The sequence below is a fragment of the Phycodurus eques genome, chromosome 9, assembly GCF_024500275.1.
Source record: "Phycodurus eques isolate BA_2022a chromosome 9, UOR_Pequ_1.1, whole genome shotgun sequence".
NCBI classification, from domain to species: domain Eukaryota; kingdom Metazoa; phylum Chordata; class Actinopteri; order Syngnathiformes; family Syngnathidae; genus Phycodurus; species Phycodurus eques.
In genome coordinates, this window is record NC_084533.1 from 19,390,530 (window position 1) to 19,410,667 (window position 20,138).

General features: G+C 39.8%; 2 protein-coding genes across 3 annotated transcripts; one reads left to right on the forward strand and one right to left on the reverse strand.

Annotated features, from left to right (window-relative positions):
* Positions 1–286: 286 nt before the first annotated feature.
* Positions 287–2,414, forward strand: nxt2 (nuclear transport factor 2-like export factor 2). Its single transcript, XM_061685016.1, has 4 exons — positions 287–438; positions 570–656; positions 1,527–1,671; positions 1,819–2,414. The coding sequence occupies exons 1-4, from the start codon at positions 424–426 to the stop codon at positions 2,001–2,003; spliced, it is 432 nt and encodes a 143-aa protein (XP_061541000.1). The 5' UTR covers positions 287–423; the 3' UTR covers positions 2,004–2,414.
* acsl4a (acyl-CoA synthetase long chain family member 4a) lies at positions 2,077–17,881 on the reverse strand. 2 transcript variants are annotated; one of them, XM_061685013.1, is made up of 16 exons: positions 17,817–17,881; positions 15,123–15,282; positions 14,767–15,003; positions 14,492–14,669; positions 14,294–14,403; positions 12,984–13,122; positions 11,883–12,033; positions 8,753–8,876; positions 8,568–8,639; positions 8,355–8,494; positions 8,066–8,238; positions 5,920–5,994; positions 5,617–5,805; positions 5,396–5,510; positions 3,117–3,274; positions 2,077–3,037 (listed from the first exon to the last, which is right to left on the reverse strand). In XM_061685013.1, the coding sequence occupies exons 3-16, from the start codon at positions 14,992–14,994 to the stop codon at positions 2,880–2,882; spliced, it is 2,010 nt and encodes a 669-aa protein (XP_061540997.1). In that variant the 5' UTR covers positions 14,995–15,003; positions 15,123–15,282; positions 17,817–17,881; the 3' UTR covers positions 2,077–2,879. The 2 variants fall into 2 exon arrangements, with proteins under 2 accessions (XP_061540997.1, XP_061540996.1); XM_061685012.1 differs by having other exon boundaries at positions 14,767–15,282.
* Positions 17,882–20,138: the final 2,257 nt, after the last annotated feature.

The following is a 20,138-nucleotide window of genomic DNA, read 5'->3' on the forward strand; positions in this document are numbered from 1 at the left end:
GCCGGATTTTGAAACACGGGGGAATGACTCAGTAAATTACTACTTCTACTTCCGCATAAAATTACGTGAATTATTCACAATAAAATAATAGTGCGAGACCTCTCCAAAGTGTGACAAGGAAATGCTGCATAATTTAGATGCATATAAAACCAAATATAAATATAATTTATATGTGAGTATATGAAAACACCTGGCACAACAGCAGCAGACAATCACATTGCATTCAACCCAAAAATATTTTATTTTGGAAGGAATTTTATTTTTCCTACTTTTGCAGGAAGTAAAACAAGTATCGACGCCACCACCAAGGAAGCTTTGAAAATAAGATACAGTATTTGAAATTATACAAAACACAATACTGTCTTATATTTCTCCTCCGAACGCTCCAGCGTCGTTCTGAAACATTGGGCAGATTTTTGGCTCATGGCAGCTACGTTGGTAAGCTACAATATAAACCTTATTTTTAGGCTACAGACAACGTAACGTACTTAGCATCTAGCTAGAATTTGACGTACACGTGTTAAGGAACAATATCACACATCTATCTGCAAACCGTTTTCCCATCTCAGGATTTCAGGACCCATGTGGACCAGTCATGCAGATATTCGGAGGAATTCGTCAACATTTACTATGACTGTGTGGATAAAAAGAGAAGGGTGAGTGTTGTTTAAAGGGACGATCTTTCTGATTTCCGAAGCGAACAAGCCCTAACTGTTCATAAGTGCAAAGACCAACGCGTTGAGTAATAATTTTATTTGGTTGTTGCACAAGAGTTAATAAATGATACAATACGAAGGTTCCTTCATTTCAACAACCAAAAGGGAATGGGCTGAAGCAAAAGCTGCTTGTTTTGGCCCATCCCACACAACTCTAGTAAATATTTTATCCATTTATAGTTTTTTTTTTTTTTTAAACGGTACACCCCTCTATAGTTACAAAATAGTTCTCCAAAAAATAAATCCTCTGAAATGATCCATCCATCCATTTTCTAAGCCGCTTATCCTCACAAGGGTCGCGGGCCTGCTGGAGTCTAGCCCAGCTATCATCGGGCAGGAGGCGGGGTACACCCTGAACTGGTTGCCAGCCAATTGCAGGGCACATACAAACAAACAACCATTCGCACTCACATTCACACCTACGGGCAATTTAGAGTTGTCAATTAACCTACCATGCATGTTTTTGGGATGTGGGAGGAAACCGGAGTGCCCGGAGAAGACCCACGCAGGCACGGGGAGAACATGCAAACTCCACACAGGCGGGGTCGGGGATTGAACCCCACTCCTCAGAACTGTGAGGCCGACGCTCTCACCAGTCGGCCACCGTGCCACCCCTCTGAAATTATATTTTAAAAAATAAACAAAAAAATACAGAAAAGATTATTGTTCCTTGCATGACATTCTGTCCATAATGAGACCATTTTACCATTATTTGGCCTTTGATGTTGTCTGCATGCCACTGGGTGCTCATTATAAGTAAATTACAGTACTGTCCTGTTATCTGATGTTTCTGTCGATTGCTTGTTTCAGAACCTCACCAGACTCTACTTGGATAAGGCAACCTTGGTGTGGAATGGAAACACTGTATCCGGACTAGATTCCCTGGGCGAGTTTTTTGAGGCACTGCCTTCTAGCGAGTTCCAAGTTCATACTCTGGATTGTCAACCAGTTCATGGTTAGTGATGCTCCAAGAGGTCAAATGCTAGTATAAAAAAAAGAGAGAAAAAAAAAAAAAAGGCCCATGGGCCAGACTTTGTACAGCCCTGGTATAGATGGATTTAAACTCCAAGGTCTTATCACCCTTTTCTCCCTTGGTTCACAGATCAAGCAACCCAGGGTCAGATGACTCTACTGGTGGTGACCGGCGGAACGGTCAAGTTTGAGGGGAACAAGCAGCGTTTCTTCAACCAAAATTTTCTTTTAACTGCTCAGGCGTCACCCAATAACGACCAGCCCGTGTGGAAGATCGCTAGTGACTGTTTCCGTTTTCAAGACTGGAATAGCTGAGTGCCCTCAGCTAGACTGTCTTTGTTTATTTCTATAGTTACGTAATGGTAGATGAAAAAAGTTGAATTGAAAATTTACTATGAAAATGTATTTATTTTCAGGAAAAGCTTGAACAACAAGGCCTGTGATTTTTGTGTGTACAGTATACAAATAAGGTCACAAAAATACAGAAAACATTGACATGGTCAGTTTCCCCTTTATATAGGCTATAAGTGTAGCTGCCGCCATCAAGCATGTTCTTCAACCACCTATCCTGAACAAAATAAGATGTGCAGCTTAAGTGCAAGCAACCCACTTTTGGCAGTGTCAAAAAGAAAACTGTGTTCCTGAGTCATTTATGGTGACACATTTGGTATTTTTCAGCATTAATGGACATAAATTAAATTAGCCAAAATAAATTAAGTCAAAGTTCTCAAGCATCTCTCTGGATAGGGGGTGTTGCTGACCTAATGCTTCATGTAAACTTTTCACATGGCCGTTGAAACATTTTAGTTTTTTATCAAAATGCCATATTGTGCTGATGACAAGTGCTGCAAACTGAAGGCACAGTAACATCTGTACTCCAACTACAAAAGAGCAACACAATCATAAAAATTCCATGACTAACTTGGCACATTATTAGCAACACGTGGATGAGTGAGGGTGACAACCATAGTCCTTCAACACAGCAGCTACCCTTGCACATCTTTAACAATCCTATCCTATGCACCAGCGGCACAGGTGGATCGACAGCTACAACTTCCCTGTTGAGCCCATTTTCATCTGTGTGCCTCTGGAACACAGACAGCATGAAAAACCCACAAACATCACAGGAAAACTATTTACAGGCAAGAGTGGTCAAGATGAAATAAAGCCTATTGGGAGAGAATGTGGGTGTTATTTAGCCTCATACATTCTCTCTATGTGGTGGCGATAGTGGTTCTTCAGCTCTTTGCGCTTCAGCTTGAACGCATCAGTGACGAGACCCATCTCAGGCGTCCACGGCTCTGGGCTCAGATGGACCTTCACGGGAATTTCAAAGCGCTGGAGTTTAACTATGAGGATGAGAAGACTAGGTTAAACCATACCTAGTACTTTACACACAGAATTGTCTTGTAAAGACCGAGCTCCTACCTTTAGCAGCAACCTCCTTAATCTCCTTCAGGACCTCTTTCTCCATGTCAGGATGAGTGCAGATTTCCTCCCATTGTACGACCAATCCTCTCTGCTTGGCCAGTTCCATCATCCGCTTCTGGTTGGGAACCACAAAGCTGATGATGTAGTTCTGATCGCTGAAGGGTAAAATAACACGAGGAAATGAATTGCATGCAGTTTGTATTCCAAACCCTTTGATAGGAAATGGGAGATTCTAATTCTCGCCATACGTTAGTCGCACAAACCATTTTTAGCCAATAAGTAGAAGTGAGAGTAGTAACAGAGCATGTGGCAGTCTGGTCAGTGGAAAATGTCTCCTCAGTTTACAATGGTCCTGGGGATATGACATTGAGGGAATGGGGTTTTACAGTATACTGGCAAGTGCGATGCAGCTTAATTAACAGCAAGTAGAATAGGATGCCCGTTCAGTGTAACATAGTAGCATGTCTTGACGTTTTATTATTCATTCTTCCCACAGAGCAGAGGGAAAAATATAGTGTGTTGTATGCTAAGTTTGCGTGTGTTGCTACACCGTGTGTGTTAAAGTAATAGTTTGAGGGTTTATAATTATGGCAAAATCCATGCTTATTACCATTAGCCCACCAATAGCATTTCACATTATGTTAGTATTAAGATATAGCGGATTTAAAATTAGAATTATACTGTTTGGTTGATGAGTCTGGTATATAAAGCTTTAATCTGCGATATTTGGTGCCCCCTACTGCTGCATCCCAGCATTCCAACAAAGCAGTCGGTCACTTCGATATGACGTAGGCTGTGCAGAGTCCAACTATCCCCGTCTCCAGTTCTCCCAACCCCTTGGGGGTGAATATACGCCAACGTAGTGGTCTAATAAGAGCTGTTGAAACCTGTGAGGTAAATGAAACGGGCGAGACAAACTCAATAGTTCAATATCCAGCGTGTATAAAGCTGTGAGAGAGAGTTTTCTTTTCGTTCCCACAAAGTGATGTTATACAACTCCCACTTTCTGACAGCAAGTGAGAACAGGTGCTAAGGACTACTTTAAAAGGGGTGCAATAATCTTAAATGTGTTTACAGCATGTGGGAGGGGTGAAATTATAAGAAAGTATTTTATAGTCTTTCTTGTCAATAGCACGGATTTTCATCTATTGCAGGTGCGTGTGGAATGTATTCCCCAGGACCTTCGCAGTCCTGCTGTATTGCAGATTTTTAAGTGTTATTACAGTTTATTTTTTCATATGGTTTGTACTACATTTTTTTTGTGTTATCCATTGCGCTTGCTCTCTCTTAATTATGTTTGTATTGTTTTAAAAGTGTGTTTAAATACTTTACAAAAAAATTAAGTGCTGTAAATGCTAAGTGCCTAGGGTGGATTTAAATGGGGAAAGCCTCTATCGCAGATTTCACTTATTGTAGGTGTGAAACGTGGGGTGGGGGGGGGGGGGGGTTACTGTATTCCAAGCAGCGTATGGCTTCTTTTGATATGTCACTTCTTGATTAGGTTACTTAACATGCAATGGATGTTTTATTTGGAGCAGTCTCTTATTATACGACTTATTACTGGTTCATAGGACACAATAAAATTACTTTGCTATCTGCTGACATGCATAAAGTTATGGAAATTAAGTGTTTCATCAGATTTACAGTTTAATAGTTTTGGATTGGCGCACAGTGACTGTCTGGTTAGAACATCTGGTTCAAATCTGGCCACGCCTGTGTGGAATTTGCATGTTCTCCCCGTGCCTGCGTGGGTTTTCTCCGGGTACTCTGGTTCCCCCCCACATCCCAAAAACATGCATGGTAGATAGATTAAAGAGTAAATTGCCTGTAGGTGTGAATGTGAGTGCGAATGGTTGTTTGTTTTAATGTGCCCTGCGATTGGCTGGCGACCAGTTCAGGGTGTATACCATGCCTCTCGTCCAGAGTCAGCTGGGACAGGCTCCAGCACAGCCCGCGACCCTAGTGAGGATAAGTGGTACGGAAAATGGATGGATGGATAGTTTTGGATTGAAGAGATTGTAAATAAGGAATCGGGAGACTCCTGATCAAGATCAGGTTCGCGAGTGCACATAGAGACTACTGCCATCTTCTGGTCACTTTCCCTCACTAAAGGGGAAAATTATCTTTTCCTGAATGCCTTTCCTGTGCGACAACCACACCTGGTTGTCGCTTTTGTGACAAATGCAACATTTTGGCCTTGGAATGGGACACAAAAGTCAGTCCTCATGCTGTTTGTTGACACTTGCAATAATTGACACTGGTTTCACTTGACTCACCTGTTTGCATAGACACAGATGTTGTCTATGAGGGAGCTGTTTTTCAGGGCACACTCCACCTTACCAAGAGACACGTACACCCCCGCCTGCAGTTTGACCAGGTCTTTCTTACGGTCTAAACAAGAATAGAAAAAGAATAGAAAATTTTCATCTCAACCTAACCTATCAGAAGTGGGCTGATGGCCATTTATGTGCTGAATGGATGTTGTGAGGACACGCACCAACTATTTGCAGACAGCCATCTGGGTGAACCTCACCAACATCTCCAGTGCAAAACCATCTTTGACCGCTCTCATCCACAAAAAAGTCCTCATCCTTGCTCTCGTACTTGAAGTAACCCATGGTCACATTGGGCCCGCCAATCAAGACCTCGCCTCTGGGGTGGGGCTTATCTTTGTTGGTGTAGCCGCCTTATTAAAGCAGCAAATAAAGACACAATCAAATGTACTTACCACTGAAATCGAGAAATGCGTGTTTTACTGGAATGTGCAACAAGATGCCACAAGTCAGATAGACAGACTTACCTTCAGCCCAGTCCCGCAGTCTGAACTCACAGCAAATAAGTGGCGCGCCGACACGCCCAGTGCTATTGTCTGCAACTGTGTGACATAAGTGAGGAAATAAATTCCCCACTGATTTAGTGCACGTGTCCAATAGCAACGGCCTATTGTTATTATAGTAGGTATAGTTTAACATAGATTATCAAGTAAAAACTGATTACCGTTATGAAGTAATGTGCATCTGAGGGAAACATGTTTTTGATCCAAGCAAAATACAGTATAACTTTGTACAAATGCCCTCAATAGCAATTGCAGACATGTTACTAGAACATAATTGTTCACCAGGTTGTAAATTGCCACTCCAAGCTTCAACTCGCTCCACAGATATTCTACAGCATATCTAATTCAAGGCCCGAGGTTCAGTTCCAGCCTGCCAAGTCACTTTATGTGGCCCACTAAAGCATATAGTGAGTCTACTTCATGTTTCTTGCTAAAGGGATTTGCTCTTTTTATTTTGACCAAAATTGCATCGATTCTTCACTTTTTACAGATATTACCAACACTAAATCTCTTAAATTATAATCAGAACTTGAACATTTGGTTGTCACTATTTTCCATAGCTTCTGGGTTCATGTTCAATTTGTTGTTTAAAATATAATGCAATGCAGGGACAATTGTGTATACGTAATAACATGGTGATTATACACATGATTTTCAGTCATCACGGACCTCCTGGAAACCAGAGTTAGGACGTGGCACTCACTGAAGAGTTCGACACCACCATTATCCACAGGATTTCTGTTTAAAGATAGGGTAAGCTCCTTCCCCAATGTTTCTTCTTTGACCCACTCCTTTTTTTGCCTAGGCCTTCAGTTTCAAATCAGTGTCATACTGGAACACCAACCATCTTGTGTGTTCTGGCAGCAGCTCAAAACAAGTCAAGTCCATTTCAAAGAGCTCAATTGCGGTCTCATCTGATCAAATCACCCAAACGTTTTATACATCATTCAGGTTTTAATTTGCAAATTCTGTGGAGATATGCCCTGTGCATGTGCCATTTTAAACAGGGGGATCTTGATGGTGCAGCAGAATTTCAATGCGTTACCAATGTTTTTTTATTGATGACTGTGTTCCCAACTACCTTCAGATCATGAGCAATATTCCAGCCATGTAGTTCCGGGATGAGCTCTCACCTTTCACATGATAATTTTTACTTCATATGTGGGAAGCGCAGGACCAAGGGCAATTGGTTACTTTGTATTCTTCCATTTATATTAGCAATTGCACCAACATTTGTATTCTTCTAATCTAAATTCTTAATGATTGACGTGTAGCCCTTTTCAGTATAGTGAAGGTCAACAGTCTTGTCCCTGATGTCCTTTGACAACTTTGTGTTGCCAATGTTGGAGAGTTTGGATAGAAATACATTACTTCTGTAGTCATGGTCAGGTTCTTTAACACGTAACCAGGTGAGAAGAGGACTAATCTGCGTGCCCCAGAGGTACATAACTATTTTGTGGAAGATAGAATTCATGGGATTACTTATTTGCCTCAAGGAAATTACAATTTATACCTTCTATATAATGCATTTTTTGTGTTCTGTTTCTCAGTGTTAAAATAAACCCACCTTTAAATTAGAAACCATTCATTTATTTGCAATTTAGGAGATAAGAATTATCTTCCCCACTGAAATTACCAAGTTATTTTTAAGTCAAAGTCCCCCAAAGGTGAAGCACTTTACACAGTAGTGTTTTAACACAATCTCTGTCCAGAAATTTGCCACCTATATGAACTGGAAAAGGCTCAGTTAGAAAAAAAAAAGTCTGTGCACAATAAAAAATTGGTGCAAGTATGGTGCTAACCTTATTGTGACATTTATTAACCCTTTATTGCAATGGTCGACAATATTAAATGAGTCACATTTACTATCTATATATATCTATATCTATATATATATATATAATGTACCAGAATTGTATGCATTTCTTTTAGAATTTTTCTGTGCTGAATAGCAAGAACAATACTAGACGAATAATTTCTATACACAAATGCTGAAACCCTGTCAGAACATTAAAAGAAAAACATTGTTTTCAACCACCCAAACTGTGGAGAGCCAGAGACAGAACGCACAAAAAAAACCTGATCAGTGCTTGTGTGGACAGGACCTTACCCTCAGTGATGGTGCCTGCTCCACAGGTTTCAGTGAGGCCATAGCCTTGACCCACTGAGCAGCAGAAGCACACGTTCATGAACCTCTGTGTAGTCGGGGACAGAGGAGCTCCACCCGACAGCATTAACCGCACTCGCCCGCCCAGCAGCTTCTTCACTTTGGAGAACAACAGGCTGTACAAGGATATGCATGTCACCCTTATAATTTTAAGAAGTTAAACCTGCTGCTCTGCTTTTATTTTATAAGCTGAAACATGAGAGCACTTGTTCTGATGCAAAAGAGTCCTTACGCATTGCAGAGCGGTGCATCGTAGCCTTTCTTGATCTGCTTTAGTTTGTATTGGTAGCCCAAGTTGAACAGCTTCTTCTGAACATAGCTCATCTCCTGCACTTTGGCCATCACATTCTTGTTTATGCGATCCAAAATTTCCTATTTGGTGGGGGGGACCAAGAGATGATGAAATAAAAGAGAGAAGTGAAAAGACAAAAAACAATATTCTTACCGGCACAGCTGCCATCAGTGTGGGTTTAAGCACAGTGCAGTCGCCCTTGCTTCCCCTCTTTATTTTTGAGGACTAGAAGAATAGGAAGAAACCAATGATCACGCCGATTTAAGTCTTATGTTGATTAGGGTCAATGCATGTGTAGTATACAAAATGACTGATATAAGATGGTGCAGAACATATACCTGATCAGACAGTGTCTGTGGGGAAGAGTAGCCTATCGGACATCCATATGTGACACAGCTGATCTCCGCGGTCATCTCCAGCACATGAGCCAAAGGGAGGTAGCCGATGTAAATATCCTTAGGGCTGTTGGAACACGGAGATGCAAAGGTGAGAACCTCCACCTCCAGTATGTGGCCACATCGTGTGTTACGGTTGGGAAAATTTAAAGCAGTTTGTTTATGAGCTACTGTTAATTTCCCTTTTCTTGTGACATTGCTCTTCCCATTATCAAGTTAGAGTCATTTATTGCCACTGACCCACTGAGTTGGGAAGTGCTCAGCACTTCATTTTTCAGCAGAAAATGAGTTTGTGACATAAGTGACGGAAAAGTATTTTTTTCATTGTGGCAACTTTAGCAGATATTTATGATAACCCCTGCAGCTACAATTTTGAGCGAGTGAGGTAAGAAGCTAGTTAAAGTTAATATTTGTTACTCATTTTAGAAAATTAAACCCATTATCAAGATTCATTACACACTGATATTTGTAAAGACTCTTGTTTGCAAGTTGATTATGGTTTACAGATTTAAACAAATGGGCTTCAGAAAAGTACCAGTATGTTCATTTCTACACACTCAATACTTGGTCAGGCCTTTTGCATGTATGTCTATCCATTGCGGCGTGTCATGGAGGCGTGCAGCCTGTGGCACTACTCAGGTGTAACGGAATCCCAGGTTGTTTTGATAACAAGCCTTCAGGTCATCTGCATTGTTGGGTCTCGTGTCACTCATCTTCTGCTCGGGTTTGGTGCCCAATAAAGCACAGTAACACCATGGTCATTGAACCAACTTTTCGTACCTTTGGCAGTGTAGGCAGGTGCCAAGTCCTGCTGGAAAATGAAATCAGCATCTCCATAGAGCTTGTAAGCAGAAGCAAGCATTAAGTGCTCAAAAATTTCCTGGTAAGATGGCTGCGTTGATTGACAGCACCAGATGACATTGCAGCACAAATAATCACTGACTGTAGAGAACTCACAATGGCCTTCAAGCAACACTGATTCCGTGAGTCTCTGTTCTTTCGTCAGACGCTGGGACCTTGATTTCCTAATTCATTCATTCATTTTTCATACCGCTTATCCTCACTAGGGTCGCAGGTGCTAACCAGGTGTCCACCGTGCCGCCTAATTTCTTAATTCTATGCAAAATTTATTTTCGTCTGAAAAGAGGACTTTGGCCCACTGAACAACAGTCCAATTATTTTTTCCACCACAGCCACGGCAACAGACTTCTGACATAGTCTCTGGTTCAGGAGTGGCTTGACAAGGAATGAGACATTTGTAGCCCATGTCTAGAATTCCTCCGTGCTTAGGATTCCCATCATAAGTTCACTCCTTGTGAAGCTCCCCTAAATTCTTGAATGAATATTGCTTGACAAAGACTGGAATTACACCCTTAGTTGGTACATCTTTTCCTTTCACTCACCTTTCTATGAATATGCTTGGATACAACGACCTTCTGTGTTTTACCCTCCTTGTGGAGGATATTAATTACCGTCTTCTGGACATCTGTCAAGTCAGTCTTCTCTCCTAGGAGTGTGTAGCCAACTAACCCAGACTAAGGCTCCACAAACGTTTGCAGGTGTTAATTAGCTGATTAGTGTGTGACACCATGACTTTCCAATATTTGACTTTTTCACAATATTCACATTTTCTGAGACAGTGAATTTGGGGTTTCCGTGATCTGTACACCATAATAATCGACTTGGAAGAAGGCTAGAAATATTTCACTTTATGTGTAAGGAATCTATATAATAAACGGGTTTCACTTTTAGAAATGAGTGCCACATTATTATTATTTTTTTAAAAACCTTTTCATGCCATTCTAATTGAGAAGTACTTCTACGCCACACCCACTAAATTTGACAAAATGTGGTACTTCTTTCACACATACAACTATGTGAGAAAACAAAAAACACCAATATAACTATGAAATAAGCGGAAACACAAAGTAGCAAGTGAAAATACAGGAAGTGCCACGACAAGGTTGAAGGCTACAGCGGAGGTATTACGTCGGGATGGGGGAAATGCGCATAATAAGCCGCATTGTTTATTTTGTTACGTTTGTATGCAGCTTATAGTCAGAGCGTAACTGTCATGTTATTCCTCTGCTGTGTTTTGTGGCATGTCTTTCTCACAGTTACAAGCCTATGAATAAAACATTTAAATCATGCAAACATGAGAACGTATGTGAATTAAACTGGAATTAAGTTTACCAGTATTGTCAAGTTATACACAAGTGTAGAACACCAGTAATTTTATACCAGTCTTTGCTCACGAAACAAATGACTCTAGTAAGGATATCTTCAGGCATTATCAGTGCCGTATGAAAGTAGTATTCTTCAACCACATCCAACATTTTTGCTTCTTTCAACTCACATTTTCTGCCATCTCTTTGGAAGCTGGCAAGCACAATTTATCATCAGCAATGCTGAGGAAATATGCAGTGCATTATGTCGATCCAATGCATGAATGGCACAGCAGCTGATTTTGACTGTTCTGCAACTCCACCAATTTGGATTTTTTTAAATGTTAAGGGCTTCTGACTTGCTTTTGGGTGATTCATTATTTTACTGGCAACATAGCTAGTAGGATTTATAGGCAGCTGTTAGCTGGACTCTCACAGCAAACACCAGACAGTGACACCTGCTTGTTTTCCTTTTCCAGTCCATCTCTTTTTCAGTAGCCTCAGATATGATTCTGCTCCTAAGCAACTAAATCAACTGAAAGGTGGTTCACAAAGTGATTTTCCCCATTGTTTTTTCACGAATTCAGCAACCACAAGCTAAGCGTCGATATCCAAATGTTGATTTTACCCTGTAGAAGACGGGCTTACATTTAAACTTTTCATTTTGTAAAAAAGACAAAAACAAAAAATAAAAGCAATCTAAATTTGTCATTACCCCAGACCCGCCAATTTACTTGTAATCACACACACCCTCTGACATTTGTGCACATTATGGAGGTGAAACCAGTTTGGTAGTCTGGCTGATACGTCATGTAACCCAACTCTGGTAGGAGAGTCACACACACACACCTTTACAGCTCAAGTGTTAAGTGCTTTGGTTGTGTGTTTTCTAAATAGTTAAAACGTACCCGAGTCCTGGGATGCGTTCACATTGGCCTGTCATTCCTGCAATCAAATTACTGTGGACAATCATGACTCCTTTGGGACGCCCAGTGGAGCCGCTGGTGTACATCACCACAGCCAAGTCAGACGGCTGGGGCTTTACAAGTTCCTGTCCCACTACAAAACACAGACACACTTTTAAAATGATTTCAGTTACATTACAATAATAATTACCATTTCTTTGTGCATGTTCCTTACAAAGTCCAAGAAAATTATCATACCGAATGAAAAAACAAGTTCCTGTCCCACTACAAAACACGCACACACTTTTAAAATGATTGCAGTTACAATAATAATTACCATTTCTTTGTGCATGTTCCTTACAAAGTCCAAGAAAATGATCATACTGAATGAAAAACAAGTTGAATTTAACTTGTAAAAACATACCTGGCTGTCACGTAATAATCTTAAGAGTTAAAAACAATTAAAAAAAATCATCATCATATCATCATCATCATAAAATGTTAACCAATCAGTTGAGGGCAACTGGGCTTTGATGGCACCAAACATCGGAGCCCAAAATTGGCCTCTTTGGAATGAACTACAAGCACTATTGTTGAAAATCTAAAGATGGCACACTACCCACAACAAACTGGAGCCTTTGAAAGTGTTGGTGCCGGTAACAATAGGTTATGGAAGTACTTCTCAGGAGGGCAATTAATCGGAATTTAAAGGGAAAATGTTTGCAGCCAAGGACACTGACATTCCGGACAGAAAACGTGATTAAAGTAACAATCATCATAGACATGCAGATAAAAGAACAGTACAATGTTTCCACAGTAGGAAGGCAAAGATGCCCGTGTGGGCAATCCACTAAAACTACAACACATTCTGTCCACGCATGATGTTTTCATGTGTTCAGTGAATGTAAGCACAAACATATCGGATATGAGTCACTTAAAAAATACTTTATGCTCGAAAGCCAATTTATACAACTATATAATTATTTTCAGGCTGCTGAGGAATAAATATAACACCTCAAATTGGGTATGATAATTTCTCTTGGTACCGTACATGCTCAAAAAAAAAAAAAACAAAAAAAAAAAACGGTGTGACAGAACACGCACTATTTTCAGGCAGCGCGCCCAGATTCTGCACCGCTTGCATGCTGTGGATAGAGAGTCCTGCTGGGTAGCCTTCTGTTGTCACTTTCTTCTGGTCCACATAGATTATATGTTTCAGTTTTGGGATAGTTGGAAGCACATTCTAGACAAAACAGGAGCACAAATGAGGTGTCAAAGTGCTTTGATCCAAGTTTTTTGCTCTGAATTCACCAATATTTCTGTAAGAGACCGCAGCTTGACTTTATGGCTTGTGTACAGTAAAAACAGATTATGCACAGGAAATACTTAAAACCGTAATTGATAACTGGAAACCATAAATTAAACGCACAATTACACAAGTGGTGAGAAATCACCAACCAAAAATGAAAAATGACTTGCGGACGCAACAGTGGCTCGATAATATATTAGCAACTCCCACAAAGCATGGCTGTAAGAATATATTTTGTTTTTTTTTTCCAAAGCTTTGAAAATAGTGATATCATTCCTTTTCTACACAATAATCAAAGAACTGAGAAGCATTGAACATCGTATTTCTCTCAAGTAGTCGTTATTTATTAGTGCATCTATTTGTAAGGAGGCTGCTATATTTACAAAAGACTGCGTGGGTGGAACTACAAACACACATCATCTGTTGATAGGAGTTGTAATAGGCATGGAATGTGTACAGTAATGGCCTGACATTTGCATTAGTTCCTTTTTGTGGAGGAACTACAATATACGCAGCTGCCGTACTGCTCTTGCAAGAGTTGTGTATTTTATAAAGGTTGCGTTGCTTTGTCTCTGTAAGTCTTATTTATTTTTTTAAACAGATGTCGGATGGGCTCACTTAAAGATCAAATCCCTTTTTAATTTGCTTTAGGGGCGCGATAGAATGGGAAGGAAAACTAAAGCAAGTTGAAAAACCACTGGGTTATGGCAGAGAGAGGATTAAAAGACATTTGCATCCACATAGAGCAAATGTACTGCGTCACATTTTCAGTATATATTTAATTAACTGGCAAAGCTACACAGTATTGTTTCTAAGTTGTAGTTACTAAATATCTAAGGTGTAAAGGACAGGGAGTAGTTAACTGAAGCAGACAAACCACTTGGCAGATATATTGTGCTATTAAAGATGAATAATGCTACAGTTTGTGGGTTATTTTTATTTGAAAGCTTTTTCCCAAGGGGAATCCATTTTTTTTTTTTTTGTGGATGACGCATCCTGCGATTATTTGAAACATCGTCGATTACAGCAACCACTATTTGATGGTATACAGCAATTTGAGAAATGGCAAAGCTGATTGCAATCATGTTAGAAGCGACAAACTCACTTTAAGTTTAGTCTCTAGCAGTTCCACACTGGTCACAAGATGTGAAACGCCAGTTTCATTTAGTCCAAATGCAATTGCATCCTCTCCCAATGTTGCATAAAATGTCACCACTGTTGAGAAAACAAAATCCAGAGTCAATATACGTACTTGGTATTTGTTGTACACACTTCACTGGAGAGACGATTGTAAAATACACACGTGGGAAATTATGCCTAAAGCACGTTTGGGCGGTTATCATCCACTCTGCTCTGGTCTCGCAAAAGATTGCAATGTTACTTTTGGATTGCTGGCCAAGCGCTTCCAATCCTCTTCCAAACTCACTGACAAGAGAGTCCATTTGATTGTAGGAGAGCCATTTGTAGTCACTAAGGATCAGCTAGCAGGAGTCAAGATGCAAAACCAGAGCCATTAGTCTTCAAATAGACAAAACAAATAAGGTTAATAAGTTCAATTGAATAAATGTATGTTAGTACTTTTTTAAAAACCTTTCCGTTGGGCTGTATCTCGTTTTCTTCACTCAGCACCTCTCTGGAGCCAAGACTAGGTGCATCTCCGAAGCGCTCCACGGCAAATGTGAACAACTTATCTAGAGTGTTCTTGCCAGGCAGATCTTCCTTGGCCAGAGTGTCAAAGTGGTCCACAGAGCGGTAAGGTCCCTCGGCACAGCCGGCGGTAGAGCGGGCCTTGACCCGCTTGGACATAGTTTTCCTCTGGCCAGCACCAGTGATGTAGTACCATGGTAGGAAGGAGAGGACAGAGTAGAGCCACACCACAAGGTGGACCGGAAAAAGGATGACAGATTGGACAGTATCCGACTGAAAAGCCATACCGTTACAGAAGGAGTATGTGAGGGGAGGTGCACAGTCACAGTGATGAATCCTGCTTCAGATTGGGAACTGCTCTTAAAAAGGGTAGGGAAGAACTTTGAGCCTTAGAAGCCCAGAAATGGCTTGCTGTATGTCCAGTCCCCCAGATCCCAGAACCTTGAACTGAAATAAAATACAAAATCCTGTCACAAAGCGTGTCGACAACATCGTGTACAGATAAATTCTAAGCAAAAAAAAAAAAAGTCAAAAGGCCGTTTCACAATGCAGGAACTTTTTGATCCCAGAACTCAGAACTTTAGCAGGAATTTGATGTGTTCCCACCATAGGAGCGCTTCCAAAAATAAAGAACCTGGTAGTTTTTCAGGGACGAATAGAGTTCTTGCTAGTGGGGTAGGATTTTTGAGCTGGACCAGGAACCTTTCCCCGAGGGGTAAGATCTGCAAGGTGAACAACATTTCTGATTGGATGACAACTTCCTGCATTATATTTCAGCTGCAGCAAGTCTACAGCTCTACTGAAAAGTCTATGGCGACAGTTTTGCATCATGCTATGAGGACTCCCAGAGAAAAACCTTCCAGAGATTTCTGGACAGACATGCAGGCTGTGTTTCACTTTTTTTTTTTTTTTTACCCGAGAAGGAGTGTAGAGAAACTGAAAGTTTAAAATGAGTATCTCGTCTATTTGTGCATTTTGCTTCATAAGTGCCTGTTACTTCTACCACAACATGAGTCTGATTTACATGAATATTCTGAGGCCTTTGGCTGCTATGTGAACTCAAAACCTACAATAGGACACAGGACTAATGAACATTTAGTTCCTAGTAATTCTGGTGCAGGGTCTAGTTACAATCGCCAATTTGAGCAAGCAGCCTGAGGAGTTTTTTTGTGTGTAAGAAAGAGCTTTTTTGCTTAATCCAAACAGACTCACATTTAAAGGAGTTGAAGACTGTCAACAAACTATCAAAGGTGGAATGTTTTATTTTTCTTTTATTATGGAGTTTACCATTTTCTTTGGCATGATCAATGATGCTGAAAAATAAGCCACATCTGTGACACCAATAACTTTTGCATTGTGACTTTGTCATTCAAGTTGCCACTGAGTGTTTTGTTTTTTCATATTAACATTATTTTTTAACATTACGCAACTGACAAAAAAATTTGAACATTTTGAATAAAACAAACCTGAACCATGGAAAATGCATTTGAATAAACAAACCTTTTTGGAACAGAGATTATTTGATATTTGGGGGCAAAAAAAAAAAAAAAAAAAACTGCTACTGCAGATACAAACCATTAGGAAGACTAGGAGAATCACATATGGTATCAGATTTTCTTTTAAATCCCATTTATGAAATTTTTTTTTTTTTTAAAAATCAGTAGTTCAATTTCTGTAAGAAATGTTAATGAAAACAATTTGTTTACATTCACAAAATGATTAATGTTTCTCATCAATTTTGAGTAAACTTTCTAAATGATCCAGGAAACTTCTAGTTATCTAGAGCTCCAATCACAACACAGTTGGATTATAAATGTAAATAGTAATTGATTATATATCATTTAGTTATATATTTATAGTGCGTTTCCTCATTGGGGTCGCAGGTGAGCTGGAGCCTCTCCGTTGACTTTGGGAGGCGTTTTACACCCTGGAATGGTCGCCAGCTCCAGAGTATGAGTAACTCCAAAATACTGTGTATAAAATAAAATAGCAAATGCATTGTTTGTAATTAACATCTTTTAACACAAGGGTAACACCCTTTATCCAAATATATCCCTTTTTCCAAATATATCTAATAATTCTCTCTCGGGTGGTGGTCATACTGTTCGGCTTCACTGTCCATCAAAGTCTGAATGACTACAAGAGCTATTAAAACACAATGGCAAACATTCAGCGGCCTTCGGACACGTCAGATTTACTTAAAAGGCCAAATTAAAGTGCTTTTATCTGATCAGGGGGATGCACATCCAAGGACTTCAGGATGAGGATCTTCCAGTTACAGCACCACTCACCGTGAAGGTCAAGCCTTCCTCCTTAGGGACTTCTCAGGTGAATAACTTGTCCATTACCTTGCTAAACTAAAACAAGTTTGACAAGCTAGTAAATGAAACTGCGAGAAAAATAAAGGTTAAAAATCACGTGTGGCGTGGTGCCCGATTGTAAAAGGAACAAGAAATATATGACGACTTAAAAGCATAAAAGGGATAAAAGAGGAGGCCTCCTCTTATAAGTGTACTAGTAACATGTTCTGGAACATTAGCAGACTCATGTCTATCAGGTGAATCACTGAAAGGCGTTTTTACACCAAATGATGAGAGGCTACCATTGTGTGGCATAATTAAGCGTCTTACCACATTTCCCGTTTACTTGCGCCACGCACACACACAAAGAAAAAGATCCACCCGAACCTTATTTGTGGCATAATACGACCAACCACTCGGCTTCAATTAGCTGTGATAGTCAAATGTTTTTAAAGCAAATAGGACAAAAGGCGCTGCTCGTTAAAAGTGCGTCAGCCCGGCGTTGAGCAACCGCCTAACAACAGCGATTTGTAACAGCTAGACCTAAACCAATTAATTCTACGCTTCCCTCTTAAATTAACCGCCATTTCAATCTACAAACGGATAAAGTCAGTAATGAGATCGGAGTGGCCGGTGAGCGAGTGATCAGCCGCTTAATTGACAGGCTGTCGGCATTCTTACCTCGAGCAGCGAAAACCCAACTTGTCGTGACTCGTGTCTGCATTTGAATGACCGACAGTTACCTCTTCTCAGGACTCAGGAACCCGGAACTACTACGTCATCTGATTCTATTTTTCTCGACCAATGAGCAGCAACACCCCAAGTCCTTCCACTCCTCTCCTCCACTCATCCTAGTATGGGATACGCATGCGCATATGCGCAAAGTACTAAGTGCCCGCATACAAGATCTTGCTTGGAGCACAAATGACCAGTTATTTGTGGACGAGCTATATACAAAAGGTAAAATGTGTATGTAAAATGTATTGTTGTTTATTATATGTATAATTGATTTAATTATCATTAACTAATTATTTAATAAAATACATTTTCAAATTAAAGTTTATATATATATATATATATATATATATATATATATATATATATATATATGTGTGTGTGTGTAAAATCCATTTTTTGTAACTATTTTTCCCAATTGGCCACTTTTAGGGGAAAACTTGCTACATTTATGCAACAAATATTACAGGACTCTTGATCATGTAAATGCTCAGTGGGCTGGATTAAGGAAATACTATAAACCTGCTGTAAAACTGTCAACCTTTGCTGTAAAACTGAATGAAATTTGAGCAGTAATATACTGTATTTTTTTATACAGTATATTACTGTAAAGCGAAATACACCATAGGTGCAAAATAAAATACAGTACTTTCACACGTTACTGTAATTTACCATAATTTTACTGTAAACAGTGTTGCATAATGGGAGGGAGGGCAGAAAAGAGAGGGGGGAATTAGGGGTACAAGGTCCTGATGTGAAACTATGAATATTGCAGACTCTATTACTAATCAGAATCAGAATCATCTTTATTTGCCAAGTATGTCCAAAACACACAAGGAATTTGTCTCCGGTAGTTGGAGCCGCTCTAGTACAACAGACAGTCAATTTACAGAACACTTTGGAGACATAAAGACATTGACAAAAAAACAATTGTGCAAAAAGATGTTGTTCTCTCCTTTAGCACTTAGAGCAGTTCGAATGACTAATATTGCAATAGTCCGGTGCAATGACCATTGTGCAAAGGGCGCTGAGACTTCAAGGAGTGTATGCGGTTTAAAGTAACAAGTAGTGCGATCATCTGCTCCATCTACAGTGACTGTCGCTGAAACTGGGTGCCACCATGTTTGTCATATCATATAGTTTGTATATGAATGGAAGTGTGAGACGATATCCTTGTAATGATTCAAAAACGGTACACTGAATATGGCAATTTATTTAGATCATAGGTTGAGAACATTTCAGTCCTCCAAATGCTACACTTAAATAGATTAATAAACACATATCAGTGGTTGGAAGTCATGAAGTACAAATACTTTGCTGTTAGGTAGATTATTCCAGTTACTCTGTACTTTACTTGAGAATGAATCTTTCTGACAACTTTTTTCCTGTATTTTCTATTCCTTGCTTTGTTGAATTTGGCTTGTCATTTTTTCCCAAACTAACTTATACAAGCATAAAAAAAAGGAAAGCAGCAACATGGAGGAAAGTGAACAAGGGAGCATTTGAGTAACTTTTGTTAAAATCGATTGTTGTAATGCTTCGTTGCAGAAGGGAGGCAGCAGTATGAAGTAAGTGCGTACAGATTCCTATCCGCCTATATACACAGTTTTTTTTGTGCACATTAAGCTTTTTCTTCTCCATAGGCGCCCACTATACAGACGAAGCTTAACGTTGCTTAATGTCCGAAAACTGCGATCAATCGTGACCAAAATCTACCTGGACATCTCTAGCTATGCCCACTTCAACCTCTGAAAATATCACAATGAAAACCCCAATATTACAGATTTAGTGCAGGTAAAGCCTTTTCCTCTCCATGGGCACTCCCAAAGAAAAAGTTTGAAGTGGACAAAAAGTAAAGATGTCCGCAAAAAAAAAAAAAGTCCACGGTGGGCTTTGATAGGCACGGCTGGTTCTTGCTGCATGTGCTCCGTTTTAATCAATGAGACCGTAATACATTACGTTTTTAGAATATTAAATTAGCCACTGAAGATAATGTTGGGGTGCTGCTGTATTGTGTGTGCAATGGTATATGATAGAAGTATAAGGAGTCATATCAACTTGCAAAGGGGTGTTTGGAAACTCAAGCAAGATGTATTTATTTATTTTTTTATTCCTTAAAAGTTTTAATTTTGCAGGCGGGAACACCTCCCAACACTGACAATATGCAAAATATGAGTAAATACTGCCACTTTATAGTATAATACATTCCTTTGTCCACAACGGCTATGCAGCGAATTTGGTTTCCAGTTCCGTCGCTAACGTCACATC